At 37.7% G+C, this 16,664-nt stretch overlaps 1 protein-coding gene across 6 annotated transcripts in view; it reads left to right on the forward strand.

Annotated features, from left to right (window-relative positions):
- The first annotated feature begins 211 nt into the window (after positions 1–211).
- Positions 212–16,664, forward strand: part of PRUNE2 (prune homolog 2 with BCH domain) — a 101,079-nt gene continuing 84,626 nt past the window's right edge. For 5 of the 6 annotated variants that reach the window (XM_051966663.1, XM_051966680.1, XM_051966674.1 and 2 more), the window contains exons 1-2: positions 212–6,569; positions 7,030–7,840. In XM_051966663.1, coding sequence (XP_051822623.1) covers positions 212–6,569; positions 7,030–7,840 — 7,169 coding nt within the window. The remainder of the gene's footprint in view (positions 6,570–7,029; positions 7,841–16,664) is intronic. The other variant, XM_051966690.1, reaches the window with a different exon arrangement.

Consider the following 16,664-nt stretch of genomic DNA (forward strand, 5'->3'; position numbering starts at 1 on the left):
ATTGGGGCGAATGATCATGTTCATTTGAAATGTTGTGCTTTCCTGACAGATCTGTTGTGAACTAGAAGAGTCTCAGAATCCTTGCCTTGAGCTGGAGCCTTTTGAATGTGGCTGTGATGAGATCCTAGTGTATCAGCAGGAGGACCCTCTGATTACTTCTGATCAACTGGTTCTCCTTGTCAAAGAAGTCATTAGCAGAAGGTGCTCAGAAATGGTCTCCAACAGTCGGACATCCTCCACCGAAGCTGTGGCTGGCAGTGCACCACTCTCTCAGGGGTCTTCTGGTATCATGGAATTGTATGGTTCTGATGTAGAACCACAACCCAGTTCTGTGAATTTCATAGAAAACCCTCAAGACCTCAATGGTTCCATTCCAGCTCAGGTGGATGTCAATGTAGACCTTGTGAGCCCTGATAGTGGGCTAGCAACCATTCGCAGTAGCCGGTCTTCCAAGGAGAGCTCAGTTTTCCTAAGTGATGACAGCCCAGTAGGTGAAGGTGTGGGTTCTCATCATAGCCTTCTCCCAGGGTTTGATTCCTATAGTCCCATTCCTGAAGGAGCTGTAGCTGAAGAGCATAAGCCACAGTCTGGAGAAGATGGTGAACATTTTGACCTTTTCAACTTTGATTCAGCACCCAATGTTTCTGTGCAATCCCAGTCATCTTCCCGTTCAGCTGACTATTCCCCAGCAGATGACTTCTTTCCCAACAGTGATTCATCAGAAGGACAGCCACCCACAGTGCCAAAGGGACTTGATGAAATGAATCTATTAGGGAGTGACATGGATAATTACTCAACAGGTTTAGTGATGACAGTGGCTGAAAAAGAAAATCTTCTGGAATTTGATGGGGAATTTGCCCAGAGGCAGGAAAGCCCTGGAGACATCTCAGAAAGAACTTTGAGCCTCCCTGATTTTGTGGGAGATGATTCTCCTCCTTCTGAGAAGCTGAAAAATGTTGGGACAAGAGTCCCACCAACTCCAATGAACAGCTTTGTGGAAAGTTCACCACTCACAGAAGACCCAACTCTGCTCTTCCCAGAAGATATGTTACAAAAAATAAATGACTTAGATTGCACAGGGTCCACTCAAACCCGCATGAGATGCAGCAGCTGGTGGGGTGGTTTAGAAGTCGACTCAAAAAATACTGCCCTATTGAACACTGATGCATGGAGTTCTAGTGAACAGGAGTCTGTCTTCCAGAGCCCTGAGTCCTGGAAAGATCATAAAGCAAGTCCCATTGATAGGAGGGCCTCAGATTCTGTATATCAACAAAAGCAGTCCAAACATGGTGACTATTCAAAGCTGGGTCTCTGGGAGAATCAACTTGAACAAGATTCAGTCGGTAACATTGGCACCCACCTCCAAAGTGAGGGCAATCCAGAACACCTGAAACTGCCTTCTGAGAAATCACCTCTGTCTCACACTTCCCCTCAAGGTACATGCCACTTGATAGAAGACTTTGCCACTCCATGGCAGCCCAGCTCATCTTCTGCGGTGGAAACAGATCCATGGGAAACTCCTGCAGGTGACAGTGGGAGACAGGAGGATTCAGAGCCTTTCCCTGCCTGGACTAAATTTAGTAAAGAAGACAACACCACTGCTCTGAAAAAGGCCTGGGATGTGCATCAGATGGACAGAAATCTACCTCTCAAAAGAGACCATAATGACTGGGCTTTTTCTGCACAAGTCCCATCAGAAAATTTCCCCCAAACTTCAAACAATCAAGTGACTTCAGAAGCCTGGGATGAAAACAAAGGTGATCCCAACAATATCCACATTAAGTCTGAAAATCCCAATCTTGATTCTGATGTTATATGGAATAATTCCAAGTTGCTTAGGGAAAATCAGGATGCATTCGATGGTTCTGAGATCAGGGGGAAATCATTTGAAAAGGTAAATACCTGGAACTTGTATGAAGCAAATGATAAGGAAGGAGCTCCAGCTCCTTGGGAAGATTCCTTCTTAGCATATAGGTGCTCAGACTTCAGCACATCCAATGTAGGTGAAGATTTGGTTGCTTCTGAATTAGATACCAATTATTCTACATCAGATTCATATATATCACCTACATTTGTAGGGGAAGAGAAAGAAACTGAGGACAAAACTTTTGATCATGATGCTAACATAGCTACAGAAGAGATGTCACTGAATAAGTCAAATGATGCTGAAAATCTTCCTCAGCCTATGGAGCCAACATCCTACAGAAATCGAATTAGCTCAGGCCCTGGGACCCTACAGATGTGGACAACACAAACACCAAATGATAGCCAAATTGTTGATGCAGAAACAAATGTCCTTTCAAATCCACATAAAGGTTTGCTCAAGTTAGAATACCCAGATGGTAAAAATTTCTTGGCCGAGGATGATGCTGGGGAGAGTAGTCAATCTAGCTATGATGATCCTAGAATGATGCAGATATATAACGAAACAAACCGACAACTGACTCTCATGCATAGTGGTACAGAGCCCAGGCAAACAGCTCCTGAGAATGTTGACTTGTGGAATAGAGTTATCCTGGAGGACACACAGTCTACAGCAACTATTTCAGATCTAGATAACGATTTAGACTGGGATGACTGTAATGGGGGAATGGAGACTTCCAGAGAAGGACAAGCCCAAGGATATATGCATGAAAGTACAGAACCAGAAACTCGATTTTCAGTGAGACAGCTAGAACCATGGAGTGTTGAGAGTCAAGAGGATAGTCAAGTAGGATGGGAGCATCATATGCTTTACAATGCCTCTGAAGAAGGAAAAGATGCCACTTTCAATGATTTCAATTCATTGGATGAGAAAAGTGGACAAAAAATCCTTAGCAATATTTGGGATACAGTCATGAAAGATGACAATGTGTCATCCTTAATATTACCTGACTCATCATCCATTGTAGATTCAGATGAAAACAAATCACCACAGGAAACCCTGAGCTCATCAGAAAACATTAAGGACAGCAACATCCCAGATAAGCTAGAAATTTTAGAATATGATCAGAAAGAAGCATTTACACCTGTCACTCCTCTGGCTGAGTCTGTCAGCCAGGAAACACAAGAAAGTACTTTGGTGAACAACGAAGGATTCTTTGCAACAAGTCCTGAGAACAAAAAACATTCTGATCATTCAGACATATGGCAGGATCAGAATTATAAACACAGTGAAGATGATAATAATATACAAAAAAATACTGATAAAGAATATTTAGTTGAAGATGATACAATAAGTTCTGAAGTAGATAGTGCTTCAGGAAGTTCAGGAAGAGAAGAAGGTAACCCAGAACTATACTTTCCTGTTGCATTTGAAAATCAAGGGACTCATGATGACTCTGTTAAAAGCAGCTCTCCTTCAGTTGCGTCTAGTCCCCACACTAATGAAATCTCAGAGGAGCTAGTGGAACTTCAGGGCAATACTATTAACCAAGAGACAAGTGATGCACAAGCTAGAGCTTCCACAAATAATCTAAATATAAATAATGCCTGTGAAAAGCATTTTGTGGATCAGGGAAATTCAGTTGACACTGCTAACACTTTATCTATTGAGAATCAAGATGTAACAGATCACTCATTATCTGAAATGAACCTTGAGAAAAATGAAACATATAAAATTTTTGGTTTGGAGAGTGGATCCACAGAGAATGTAAATAAGGTACCTCTTCTTAAGACTCCCCAGAATAATGACATTTGGAATGAATGTGTAGGTGTTGACCCACCTCAATCCAATGAAACAAGTCTTGAAATAAATGAAGAGCATGAAATGAAAAATATTAAGAATCATTTTGCTATAGGAGATTTTCAAAAGAGAAATGATGAGGATGATATAGTGTCCAGTGAATATACACATTCGAGCGCATCAAGCCCTGACCTAAATGATCTATCTGCTGCTATGCCCAGCTTGGGTGATACAAACTATCAGCAAAAGAATCAAGATGATTGGAGCACAGGGAATAATGAAGACTATAAACTTGTTCCCAATGATGATCAGTCAGAAATGGTGCCTGAAACGGGAGACTTACAGGGGAATATGACAGATGAGTTCCAAAAGGTTGTCAATCACAAAGTCCCTAAAATTTTAGATATCTGGAATGACCAAGTGGAGGATGATAACTCTCTCTCTTCTTCATCAAGCCCTGATGAAGGCAACACTCCTCAAAATTCAGGATCTGAGGAAAGAAGTTCAGCAGTTAACCATTACCAAACAAATGAGCATGAAATTCCTGAAACTTCACTCAATAATGATACTAAGTCCATTACAACAAGCTCAGAGATTAATAGCAGGGATAATTGTCAAGATAAATTGGAGAAAGAAGTTCATTTGGTCACTTCCCAAGCAAATTTGCAGAAGGATTCTAGGATATGGAATATATTTAATGAAAAAAATGTACCTTTGACCATAGTTGACCATGAAAGTCAGGGATTTTCTGAATATAGAGATTCCTGGGAAACAAGCAGAGGTGAAAGTCAAGAAAGTCCATCCTATGAAGATCAAAGTAGTCCTGATAATTGGAATTTCTCACCTATAAACAAAAATGATGAACAATCAGCTAGATTTAGCGAGGAGACAAAATGCTGTCCAGAGACATTGAAGATTAAAGATGTAACTGAAGAGGCATCATTGCAAATGTCGCCTAAAAATGAATCAGAAGTAAACCATAAGTCCAAAGTGGAAACTCTTGGATTTTCAGCTGAGAGAGAAGAATGGTGTAACACCTTGTCCCCCCAAAAGAGTCCTGAAGAGATAAAACCTTCTGATTCAGATGGTGTTTTAGGAGAGACCTCTTTTGGATACCAAAAGGTAGATCCATGGGATATGCCCATTCAGGGTAATCTTGAATCCAAAGAAGCATTTTGTGTTGATCCTTTAGCAGATGAAAACCAGCCACCCTTTCAAGGTAACAATGAGGTGAACTATGAACCACCTTGGGATATTCAACCGACTCAAGTGGCTTCAAATTCTGTACAAATGGAGCAGTCTGATGAGTTTGATCCAAGTCAAGAAAAAATGGATTTTAAAAAGCAAATTTTCATATCAGCTGCTGCTTCTGAGTTTGTGCCTGAGAGTCATACACAAGAACAATGTCAAAACAGAGTGTTACCTGTTTTGGATCAGCTAGACTCAGAAATTACTCATGAAAATGTTTCCATTGCCATTAGCCCTAACTCTCAAGTGACAAATAGGTCCAGCCCTGGATGGAGTAGTTCTCCACCTGGCAGGATGCCTCAAGATACATTTGTCCCTGATATTTTGCATGACAATTTCCAAGAAGACAGACAAATTATCTCAGCCCTGCCTGATCTGTGGACTGATGCTACACAATCCCTCAGCTTAAAAGTAGATGGTGAAAATCCAGACATATTGAATCACTGTGATCAGGACAGCAACTCCCAGTCTTCCACCAGTCCTGATGTATGTCATGAATATGACATGAAGGAAGAGGCTGGGCAGCATCTTGCCCAAGCTTTAGGCAGCCCTGGAGGGGAAACTAGTGAGTTTTATCTCACTGAATCAGAGCAGAATGAAGTACCTAGACAGAAATTTGTCATTCACAATATGGAAATGCATCCTGAAAAACAATTTTCTTTGCATCCAAACAATGAACAAACAAATGTTGATAGATTAGATTTTTCAGTCTTTCCCAGACCTTCTTCTGAACCTTCTGAACTGGTTGGTGACAATGATGCAAACTTAGGAGAATTGAAAAGTGAAACCATCCTAGAAAAAGCATCAGTTTTGGACCCAGTCAAAATGGAGGATTTGACTGTTGAAAACATGGGAGCCTATGCCATCTTGACTCCCCAGGCATCAACTACTGTTGATTTCAACAGTGCTCGTATAACAGATGATATCTTTCTTGCAAGTCAAGAAGATACAAATGTCTTGATTAAGGCTGGACATCTTTTAACTGGTGAGGAACCAGAAGGCAGCACTGAGACCCTAATAGCCATGAGCCCTTTTCATGATAGAAATGAGGCTATTATAGGACACAATTTCAATGATGCAATGAACATTTCAGATGGAACAACGAAGGACATGAAAAAATCACCATTAGAAAAGCACAACCCTGAAAATTCTATGGGAAGACAAACTGTCTGTCTCTCAGCAGCCTCTTGGGATGATTTTGAAGATAGTTCAATGGTTACAAATTTTGACGAAAGAGCAATAAAAGAGCCTGAACACTTCCATTATGGTGGTGAGGGTCTCCTGGAGGAGACTTCCACCAAACATTCACTTATGCCATATACACCTCCCTTTGATTTGTCATTCCTCACAGAGGTGCCCCAAAGCTCCAGGCAGGAGGAGAAGGAAGTGTTCTCAACTGAGGAACAGTCTTCTGACAGTGAAATGGAAGAATTACTGTTCCCTGCACCAATGTCCAGAAAATATAAAACAAGCCATTCAGAGGAAACAGACGGTAAGGCCAGGCACCAGTTGCTTGAATTATATATACAGGAAGATCCTGAGCCAACATCCTTGCCATTAGAATCTGGTTCCAATCTTGGGTCAGCTCTTTCTTCCAATGAAGTAGAATCACGTAATTCTGGTTCACCAGCAGGTGGAGACATGAGACCACCTTATGGTAAGACATGTTGCCTTAACTAACAAAACATGGCTTTCCTGGAATGATTTAAGAGACTGCATGTGTGGGATTCATCCTTCCTTCTCCCCTCTCCCCAATAGTTTGCAAAAACTTGGAGATAAGAAATGCGTGTCATATATGGGAAACAGAAGGTCAATTTGACAGAATCAGTGTCATGAGCTTCTGAGTTTAAAATGCATGTTGAAGCACCAAAAGACTAAACTTTATGCAGTTTTGCCAAATAAGCAGTCTCTATAATTAAAATAGCTTGTAGTGATTATTCCCAATAACACATATAGAAATAGTAACAAAACCAGTCACTGTGAAATTTTTAAAATTGATTTTTAGAAAAATGTTTTTATTTTAGAGGGATCTTTTGAAATAGGAAAGTTACAGAATACCTCTAACCAAAATGTCTCTGCCCCTTTCCTCTACCCCCTTCTTCCTTATTCGTATATAGGTGTCATCCAAAACCCACTAAACTTTGAAGTAGAATTTGTTTCTAGCAAGGATTCTGAATTAAGAACAGAAAATAAGGAAGATGCCTGCATGGAGATGAATGAGGACTCTAGTGCACTACAAATGGATTATATTCTTGTTGATCATGAAGAAAACTTTGAGAGAAAAGTTGTCCCTGAACCAAAGGAAAGTGAATCTGAATTACAAGAAGGCAATGTTGGGTCAGAAGAAATGGATCTTTCAGGAGAGTTTTCAGCATGCTCTCAGGAGATATTTCAGTCAGTTGGAATAAATGAATGGAAAGGCCAGTCTACAGGAGGACCTTTAATAGAGAATGATTCTTACATTGTGCCTTCAAAACTGGAAGATGAAAGAAGACCTTCAGAAAGCCCTGGGCAAGACCCAAGTTGGATGGTCTTAGGCCAAAGTGAGGTTTACCATCCGTTACCTGAAGAAAGTTCTAGACAGACAGAGACAGTGGCCCTAGGGTCTGGACATTCCATCATGCATGTAGACCAGAGACTGAGAGAAGCTGAACAGACTCAGGTCTGTGCAGAGACAATGAAAAATAGTTCTCATGAATCTTCAGGAATGGAGAAATCCTCTTACCGAGGCAGCCTGGCAAAGAAGAATAAAAATAAGAGCACAAGTGATGTGGATGGAGATGCTCTTTTGCTAAAGGTGGTTGCCCATGATAATGAATGGGAAATGCTTTCACCACAGCTTTCTGAACATAGCATGGCCCCAGAAAAGGAAATGGAGGAGGAAACAGAGTTCCTTGACTCTGAACCAAAAGAACCAAAACCACGAGGGTAAGAGAAAATGCATATTATACCCCATCCACTCAACCTCCCTCCCATTTATTAACATTTTAATAACCTGAGAATACGAATTTTTAAAAAGAAGTAAACCCTTCAAATTATAGGCCAGCGAATTTGATGATCGTTTGTCAAAATTTTAAAATGTATTATTAATGAGAGAAATTGAAAAAGGAAGCAACAATAATTATAATGCTTTTGTTAATAATAGCAATTACATGTTTAGTAATAATTCTTTATTAAAAATACTTATTTAATGATAATAACAATAAATAATAATACCTAGCATTTATATAGTTCCTACATACCATATGCTGGACACTATGCTAAAGGCTTTACTAATATCTCATTTTGTTCTCATAGCAACACAGGCAGGTAGATGACATTATTATTCCTATTTTATAGTTGAGGAAACTAAGACAAACAGAAGTTAAATGACTTGCTAAAGTTCATAGAGTTAGTAAGTATCTGAGACCAGAATTAAACTCATGATGTTTTTCCTAACTTTAGGTCCAGCACTCCATCTACTGCACCATTAGCAAATAATACCAGACTCAATTTATTTCCATTTCTATGTTATTAGACTGATATTAGTATTCCTAGATTTCATCAAGGCCTCTGACATATTTCTTGATCTTTTTGAAGATAAGAAGAGGAAGAGATGTGGGATTGGATAATAGTGCAGTTAGGTGGATTTGAATTTGAAACTGGACAACTCAAAGAGATGATTTGGGGTTAGTATCAAACCAGAGGGAAGTTTCTAGTGGTGGGTCCTGAGGATATGTCCTTGGCTTTGACCTAGTCAAAATTTGCATGAATGATTTAAATAAACCCATAGTAAGCCATTCTATAGAGGCAGCTAGATGGCCATAGAAGATAAAGCACTGACCTTGGAGTCAAAGATTCTGCCTAAGACACCTACCAGAATTATTTAACCTCTTGTAAACTCACCTTCTCCCACAGAGATATTGGGGGGTTTTTTGTTTTGTTTTTGTTTTTTGTTTGTTTTTTGCTGAGGCAATGGGGGTTAAATGACTTGCCTAGGGTCACACAGGTAGGAAGTATTAAGTGTCTGAGGCCACATTTGAACTCAGGTCCTCCTGACTTCAGAGCTGGTACTCTATCCACTGTGCCACCCAGCTGCCCCTCCACAAAGGTATTGTTAAAAACAATACCTTTTATATGGCCATATAATATTTAAAGTGTGGTTTACATTAGCTATTAATATTGTCAAATTTATAGATGAAAGAATTTGAGAAGGGTATGTTAAATGACAGAGTCAGAATATTAATTTATTTCAATAGGCTAGAATAATTGGTTGAATCTCTGAAGGAAAGATTTAGTAACACTAAAGTTCTATACTTAGGCATGTCAACTTAAGATATGCATATTGAGGTTCTACTCTACTCATTTGCTCAGAATTACATGCTGATTTGTAGCTTAAACAGATAAACCAATTCCTTCCAAATCCTCATAATACCCAAATGGTTATTATTCTCAAATCTGCTCACTGAAATATTGTTCCTAGTACCTGAATGTCCGTGAATAGTCATAGCAGGGAAAGATCCTGATGCTTTTCTTGTAGTCCTGGGAGAACAGGAAGCCAGTCCCTTAAGCTGGGTAGCTATGAGGCTATTTTGGCTGGGCTCTCAGTTGTCAGTTCCCCAATTGGACCAAAGTAGACTAAGTCACTGCCCATTCCTCTAACATTAAAATTCTATGAAGTGCATGTGATTTAAGATTCCCCGTATTTTCATCTAGAAGTAATCATCATCATATGTATTCAGAAACTTTATATGATTAAGTTAAATTTTGATCTTTCAAAAAGGAATAGGACCTCTTTTCATTTCCAGTCAAATGCTTCCCCATTGCTTAAATCATTTCTCTGTAGTAATGTACCACCCTAAGTGCCTGACTGAGAATTGTGGAGAATAATCTGAGTATGTTTAAGATGTGGAATGAGCAAATTCCTCTCCTGGGAGGGAGAGAATTCTTTCCTCATTTGGGAGGGAATTGGCTGAACAACTGAAGGGGAAAAACGTAAAAATGCTCATGTCCTGAAGCTCAGGAATCTATCTTAATGAGTTAAAGGTATAGCTCTTACATGCTCATCAACATGTCAGCATCTTCACTGTTCTAGACATTTTCTTTGCTATTCTGATTTTTCTTGCCTCTTTTCAGTCTATTTTGTTCCTTGGAGATCCTCAATCTCTCCCTTACTATAAAAGTAGCAGCAGATGGAGCCCAGCAGCCTCACTGGTAGGGTTACACCCTCTTTCTTGGAAACAAGACAGTTTTTAGTTGAATGAGCAATTGTTTGAGCTCCTGTACACTCAGGCACCTGCCCCTGAAATCTAACATTGACACCATTAAAAATGGCACCGACACTTTAATTATTAATTTATTTTTTCTTTTAATTATAAATGTCCACATAAAATATTGCTGGAAAAGTAATTCAAGGTAAAAAAATAAATAAAATTCTTCTGTCAGACACAAAAGTACTGAATTTCATGCTTAATCAATCTAACAAATATTTATCAAATTCCTACTCAATATGAGCAATTAAACTTGATGGTGAATAATATTAAAATTTATAAAACAGGATCCTTGCCTTCAAGGAACTTACCATCTGATATAAGAAAAGAGAAAAGATAATCATGAGGTAGTCCATGGTTGAATGCTTCCCAAAATGGTATAGATAGTAAGTGGAATTTAAAAGGAGAGAGAGGTTTATAATGGGTCAAAGTAGTTCAGGAAAGCTTTATAAAAGTGGTGCATTTGAATGTGATATGGAAAGGAGGATGACATTTAGAATGGTAGAGAAGAGAGATCTCTGTGCAAGGCTATAATATGAGCAAGAACATATGGAAAGATAGAAAATTTGTTTAATATATGTAAAAATATGTAACAAAACGAGAATCTAAAATTCAAAATCAGATTTCTCCAAAAAATATTTTGGAAAACAATAATCTAGATTTTCACATTTTTATCTTAGAAAGCAGCACGTCCTCTCCTGTCATCTACCAGCCTTCTTTCAATTGTGTGCTTTCTGACTCTCCTAATGGAACATACTATTGCTATGACAGTCTGAAAGTTTCTACCCCCACCCCCACATTCATGGCAGATCTCAGAATATGCAAGTAACCAGAAAGAAACAGAGACAGAGAGAAGTAGAAACCTTTGATTTCCCTACTAGATCACATGAAAAGTGAAAATAATTCATTTCTTGAAATGAGACAAAATTTTTTTTTAAAGGAAAACTAGCCATCATTAAGAAAGGAAAACTGGATAAACAGAATGCTCAGTACTTTGGTCCTTAGGATTTTTAAAATTATCATTTCAATGATAATTTACACATACACACACACACACACACACACACACACACACACACACACACACATATATATATGAGTCTGTAGTCCGGGGCGGGGGGTGGGGGGGAGAGAGGGGAGAGCGGAGAGAAAAGACAGAGAAGGACTAAAAGATTCAAATGAAGCACTATACTCAAAGCATATGTAGGCAGAAAAATTTTTATTTTTTGCTTGATAAGATGTGGTAAAAGGGAAAAAATTATCCTGTGCCCTCATATAGCTCCCATTTTGTGATCGTTTGGAAAAATTCTCATTGTGATAAGAAACTGTATCAGGGGAAGCTTTGAAATAAAGTATTTAAAATTAAGTTGAACCTTAAATTTATTAATTTTTTGTATAAAGTGAGTGATTTTATATTTTAAAAAAATTAAATAATCTTGAGGTTCAGTGGATTTTACTGCTGGCATATTTCCAGCATCCAACTAGAGAAAGATGTTTTTCTGGACCTTCCTGTCCTATCCAGACCTTTGTGCATTCTTTTGATTTTTTTTTTAACATTAATCATTCTTGGCTTATTTTCACATATGACAGGCCCTACAAAAAGTCCTTTTATTTTCTGTGAGTGACACACATAATATGCCATTAGCTCTTCCTGCATTTTTCATGAGGCCCTCTAAGTTTCAAGCTTATTATTTCTCGGAACTACTGGAGACAGTCGTTTATGGTCATGTTTCAAGAGTCATTATGCTAAGGTTCTCTGTTCTGTAGATTTCATAAATCCAAATACAAAATTATTTTCAATTTCTCCCTTACTTAAAAGATGGAGAACTGTGGAGGAAAATCCTCCCATATGAATGAATACTCAATCTAATTTTTAGAATTGGTTTTCTTTTCAGTTCAACATATATATGTATATACATGTGCTTACATGTAGATATATACACATCTACATATGTGTATATATTGTGTATGTGTATACACACACACATATTTTGGAGGCAACTAGATGGCTCAGTGGATAGAGTGCTGAGCCTGGAGTCAGGAAGATCAGAGTTCTCATTATCCTGGATAAGTTACTTAATCTTTATTTGAATTTAGTTCACTGCAGAATGAAGTGGAAGACTAGTAAATTTGCCAAGAAAACCTCAATAGGGCCACAAAGAGTCAAAAAACAATCGAACAACAAACCTACATATGTATATATGTATGTAGATACCAAGTTAGGTGTTGTGGACATATATCCCCAGAGTTAAGCATCTGTGGCAAAGCTGTCTCTCCCCAAACTGTGGTTCTTCACTGAACCCTTTTCACTGAACTCAATCTGGAAGTCTGGGATTTGACACCAACTTTGATTTTTTTTAGTTGCAAAGTTTAATTTCATATATTGATATATTTTTGAAGCAATGATTTTCAAATATTTTTGTTCATATACATTCTATGAGGAGTCACAGCATACCCTGAGAAGCCAGAGAGATTGCCCATGTACATATAATGGCAAGTATAAATTCCATGCAATCTGAATTTCACACAGTGAAACTCAAGGCATTTTAGTGTGCTAGGAAGCACATTTTTTGAGATCCCTTACCTCAGGGAGCTGAAATATTATTAAGCATGAAAAAGAGTTATTTGTAATTATAATCCTGTGGCACAGGGACAAACAGGTACTTAATAAGGATATATTTGAATGACAATAATTTAGAGTAACTTCATAGGTAGTCTATACATTAGGATGTTCTGCTGTTTCCATTTTAGCAAGGAAAAATCCAAGGTACAAAAAGATTAAGGATTTATAGGGATATAATAAAGTGCAATCATTTTAGATTTTGAGCTCCTGGCCTTAAAGATTATTATTTTATATACAATGTTGCACTGATGCCTGAAGCATAGTTGGAATGGCACCAAGAACAGACAACTTAGTGAGAGTCAAAGCCATTGTATCATTGTATTCTCTGTTACATGTGGTTTGTAACAAGTATTTATTAAGTCAGTCAACATTCATTAAGTATTTACTATGTGCAAGCCCTGAGCTAAGCATTGGTAATACAAATATATAATCCTTACCTTCAAGGAGCTTATACTCTAATAGGATAATATAACCCATGAAAACACATTGAAAACTGGTGGGATGTGAGAAAGGTTATTAAGGGGTCCTAGAAGAGAAAGAAGTCTAGAGACTCAGGAACAGAACCCAGAGAGGAATGGAATGGATATGGCTTGTCTGAATGCCTTCCTTAAAATGGAGGCTCCAGGAGGAACTGATCAATTAAAAAAAGGACCATAGGGATAGAGCGATTTTCCAGATTGAGGAGACCCCCAGGGAGAGGCTGTCTATGGGCAGACAACTCCATTCATATACATAGTTAAAAGACTGAAAGCTCTTAAGCACTTATTTTGGATTTTTCTGAGTATTTAGGAATGTGATAGGGGGGCATCTTTGGGGAAGACATAAGCAGGGTACATTCTGTGAATGATGTTCTACAGCAGGTCACAGCTTTACAATTATACATCTAACTGTAAGGTAGTGACAATAGAAGTTCAGAAACTGATAGAATAAGAAAAGATCTAGAAGAAAAGGTATATGTGGATGGTAATCTGCACATTGGAGGGTATATAAAGAGTTATGTAGATCAATGATATGTAGAAATGAAGTAAATGAATTGGTGAAGTAGCTTGGGAAAGCTGCACACAAAAGTTGACATGGTTCAGTCAAGGAACTGGTTAAGCATCAATCTAAGGGACTTTTATGCTAGAAAATGTAATTGTTCAAGATGAATGACATTGATCCATATAATGTCATTAGTATTTTATTCCATTTTCATTGTCTTCTGGTTCTAAGAGATGTGAGTAGTTTTCTTGAAATATGGTATCTATATATCTATGTAGTCATGGTTTTCAGGTCATTCTGAGAGTCTCTCTCCTAGATCTGTCTTCTGGGGTTTTGTTTGGTTTTTGTTTTTTGTTTTGTTTGTTTTTTGATCTTTTTTGATTTTGTTGTAATGTGTCTTTTTTTTTTAAAAAAATGTTTTTTCTTTTCAAAATATATGCAAAGATAGTTTTTAACATTCACCTTGTGTTCCAAATTTTTCTCCCTCCTTTCCTTCCACTCTCTCCCCTAGACAGCAATAATTCAATATACATTAAAACATGCACAATACTTCTATACATATTTCTACATTTATCATGCTGCACAAGACAAATCATATCAAAAAGGGGGGAAAAAGAAAGAAAACGAAAAGCAAGCAAACAACAAAGGTGAAAATCCTGTGTTGTGATTCACATTCAGTCTCCATAGTTCTCCTTCTGGATGCAGATATCTTTCTCCATCACAGGAATCACCTTAATTGTTGAAAAGAGCCAAGTCCATCACAGTTGAGCGTCACATAATCTTGTTATGTACGATGTTCTCTTGGTTCTGCTCACTTCACTTAGGATCAGTTCGTGTAAGTCTCTTTAGCCCTTTCTGAAATCATTCTTGTTTTAATGTTTCCTGTTGTTTTGTGACATCACTGCTTTCTATTTCACCCATTTTAATTTTCAGTGATTTCAGTTATTGGATAGAGCTGGCTGTTGTTTTAGGCTATTAATTCTTCTTGTCATTCTTTCTAGCTGTCATTTTATTTAATAACTTTTCTTGTATCTCTCGTTTCATTTTATGTTTTCCATAGCCAAGACATCCTTTTCTCTGGGGACTTCTGAAATTATTTTCTTGTTTTGAATTTAGCTCTTGGGTTTCTCTCAGTCCATAACATTGCATTATAGTCAGTATTTTCTTGTGTTTTTCATATCTCCAACTTTGGTTTCTAGACTGGGACTTTGGGTTTAGGGCCTCATACTCTTAGTAGGCTTTGCTTAGTTCTGACTTTGGTGGCTAAACTTCAGCCTGTCATCTGTCCTATGCTTTTACTCAGTCTCCTGGTGATTAGAATTAAGTTTTGGTTTGTCTCTTTCCTTCTCTCCTTGCTCAGTTCTGCATTCAAAGCTCTTATTGTGACCCAAATAGTATCCCATCAAATGTCACAGGATACATTGGTTGCAAGCTCCTGCAGGATCTCAAGTATTTTGCTTCCCAGGTTCCATTCTAGTTATTTCTCCTTTGCAGATCCAACTTTAGCTTAGACACAGACAATTGATAGGCTGGGCTATCTGGGCATGGTTCTGGACTTTTCTGTTCTGCTATGGTTGGGAATGGACCTCCTATGCTCTAGATTGGGCCCAGCTGTCTCAGTACTGAATTGGGAATGGGCTACCTATTAGCTGGTCTGCCCTACAGCAGCTTTTGCTTGTGCTAATCTGGTCCTTATCTCTTGCTGTGAGACCTGGCTGTTTATGTACTTTGCCTTCCATTATTCTGACTTATTTCTGCTCAGGCCTTCTGGAGGATCTATTGTTTTTTTTTTTTGTTTGTTTGTTTGTTTACAATCCTGTACAACACAACATAGTGTTTGTCTCTTTAGTTTCATCATTATTCCTTCCAGTGCATTTTTAGAGTTCTCCTGGGTGTTTGTAAGAGAGGTGGGCTCCTCTAGTCTTAAATTATTGCCACCTTTCCACAATTCCTCTCATGAACTAATGGAAAGTAAAGATAGTAGAATCAAGGAAACAAAAAACACAATCATTACAAAGTTATAAATGGAAAGAACATTACCTAAATTATTGAAATTGAATGTTGTTTCCCTAAATAGTCCTCTTATTTCTTCTATCCAAAAAGTCATCTAATTTAACAAATATAGAAAAAGAAATAAAAGGGAAAAGGAAATTCAGCAAAACCACTGAACAAACCTGAGTTCAATAGTATATTCAATGCTTCAAACCAATAATCTTTTACTTCTTCAAAGAAAGTTGGGAAACACAATCTCATTATACAGAAATACAATTTCTTTAGAGTTAAATTTAGTCATTATAATAACAAAATGTTCAGTTGTGAGGATTATTTAATTCTTTCCATTAAACTTGTTATAATTATCATGTATATTGTTTGGTTCTTTTTATGTCACTTTTCATTACTTCATCTGTCTGTCTTCCCATAATTCTCTGTATTCTCATATTCATTGTTTCTTATAGCACAATAATATTCTATCACATCCATGGATGACAATTTGCATTTTCAGTCAAAAAGCATCTGCTTTGTTTGTACTTTTCTTTTTCTTTATTTGTTATATAAAAAAATGTTATAATTATTGTGGTGTGTATGGGAGTTCCCTTTCCATTTGGTCCCCATAATTGACATTCTTAGATTTCAGCCTCATTATTTAGCCAAAATGTTCTTTGAAAGTGCCAGTGATCTCCTAACTGCTAAATTTAGAGCTTTTTTCCCCAGTCCTTATACTTCTTGGATTCCATAGCTGTTGCCTTCTTCTCCTTTATATCCTTTATCTCTAGGTTTTCATTGCACTACTCTATTCTGGTTCTCTTTCTATCCAACTTGCCATTCCTTCTTAGTCCCTTTTGATGAATTTTTGTCTCATGTTAGGTAATATCCTCAGGGCTTTCTTCTGGATCCTTTT

This window comes from Antechinus flavipes, chromosome 1, assembly GCF_016432865.1.
Source record: "Antechinus flavipes isolate AdamAnt ecotype Samford, QLD, Australia chromosome 1, AdamAnt_v2, whole genome shotgun sequence".
Lineage (NCBI taxonomy): Eukaryota > Metazoa > Chordata > Mammalia > Dasyuromorphia > Dasyuridae > Antechinus > Antechinus flavipes.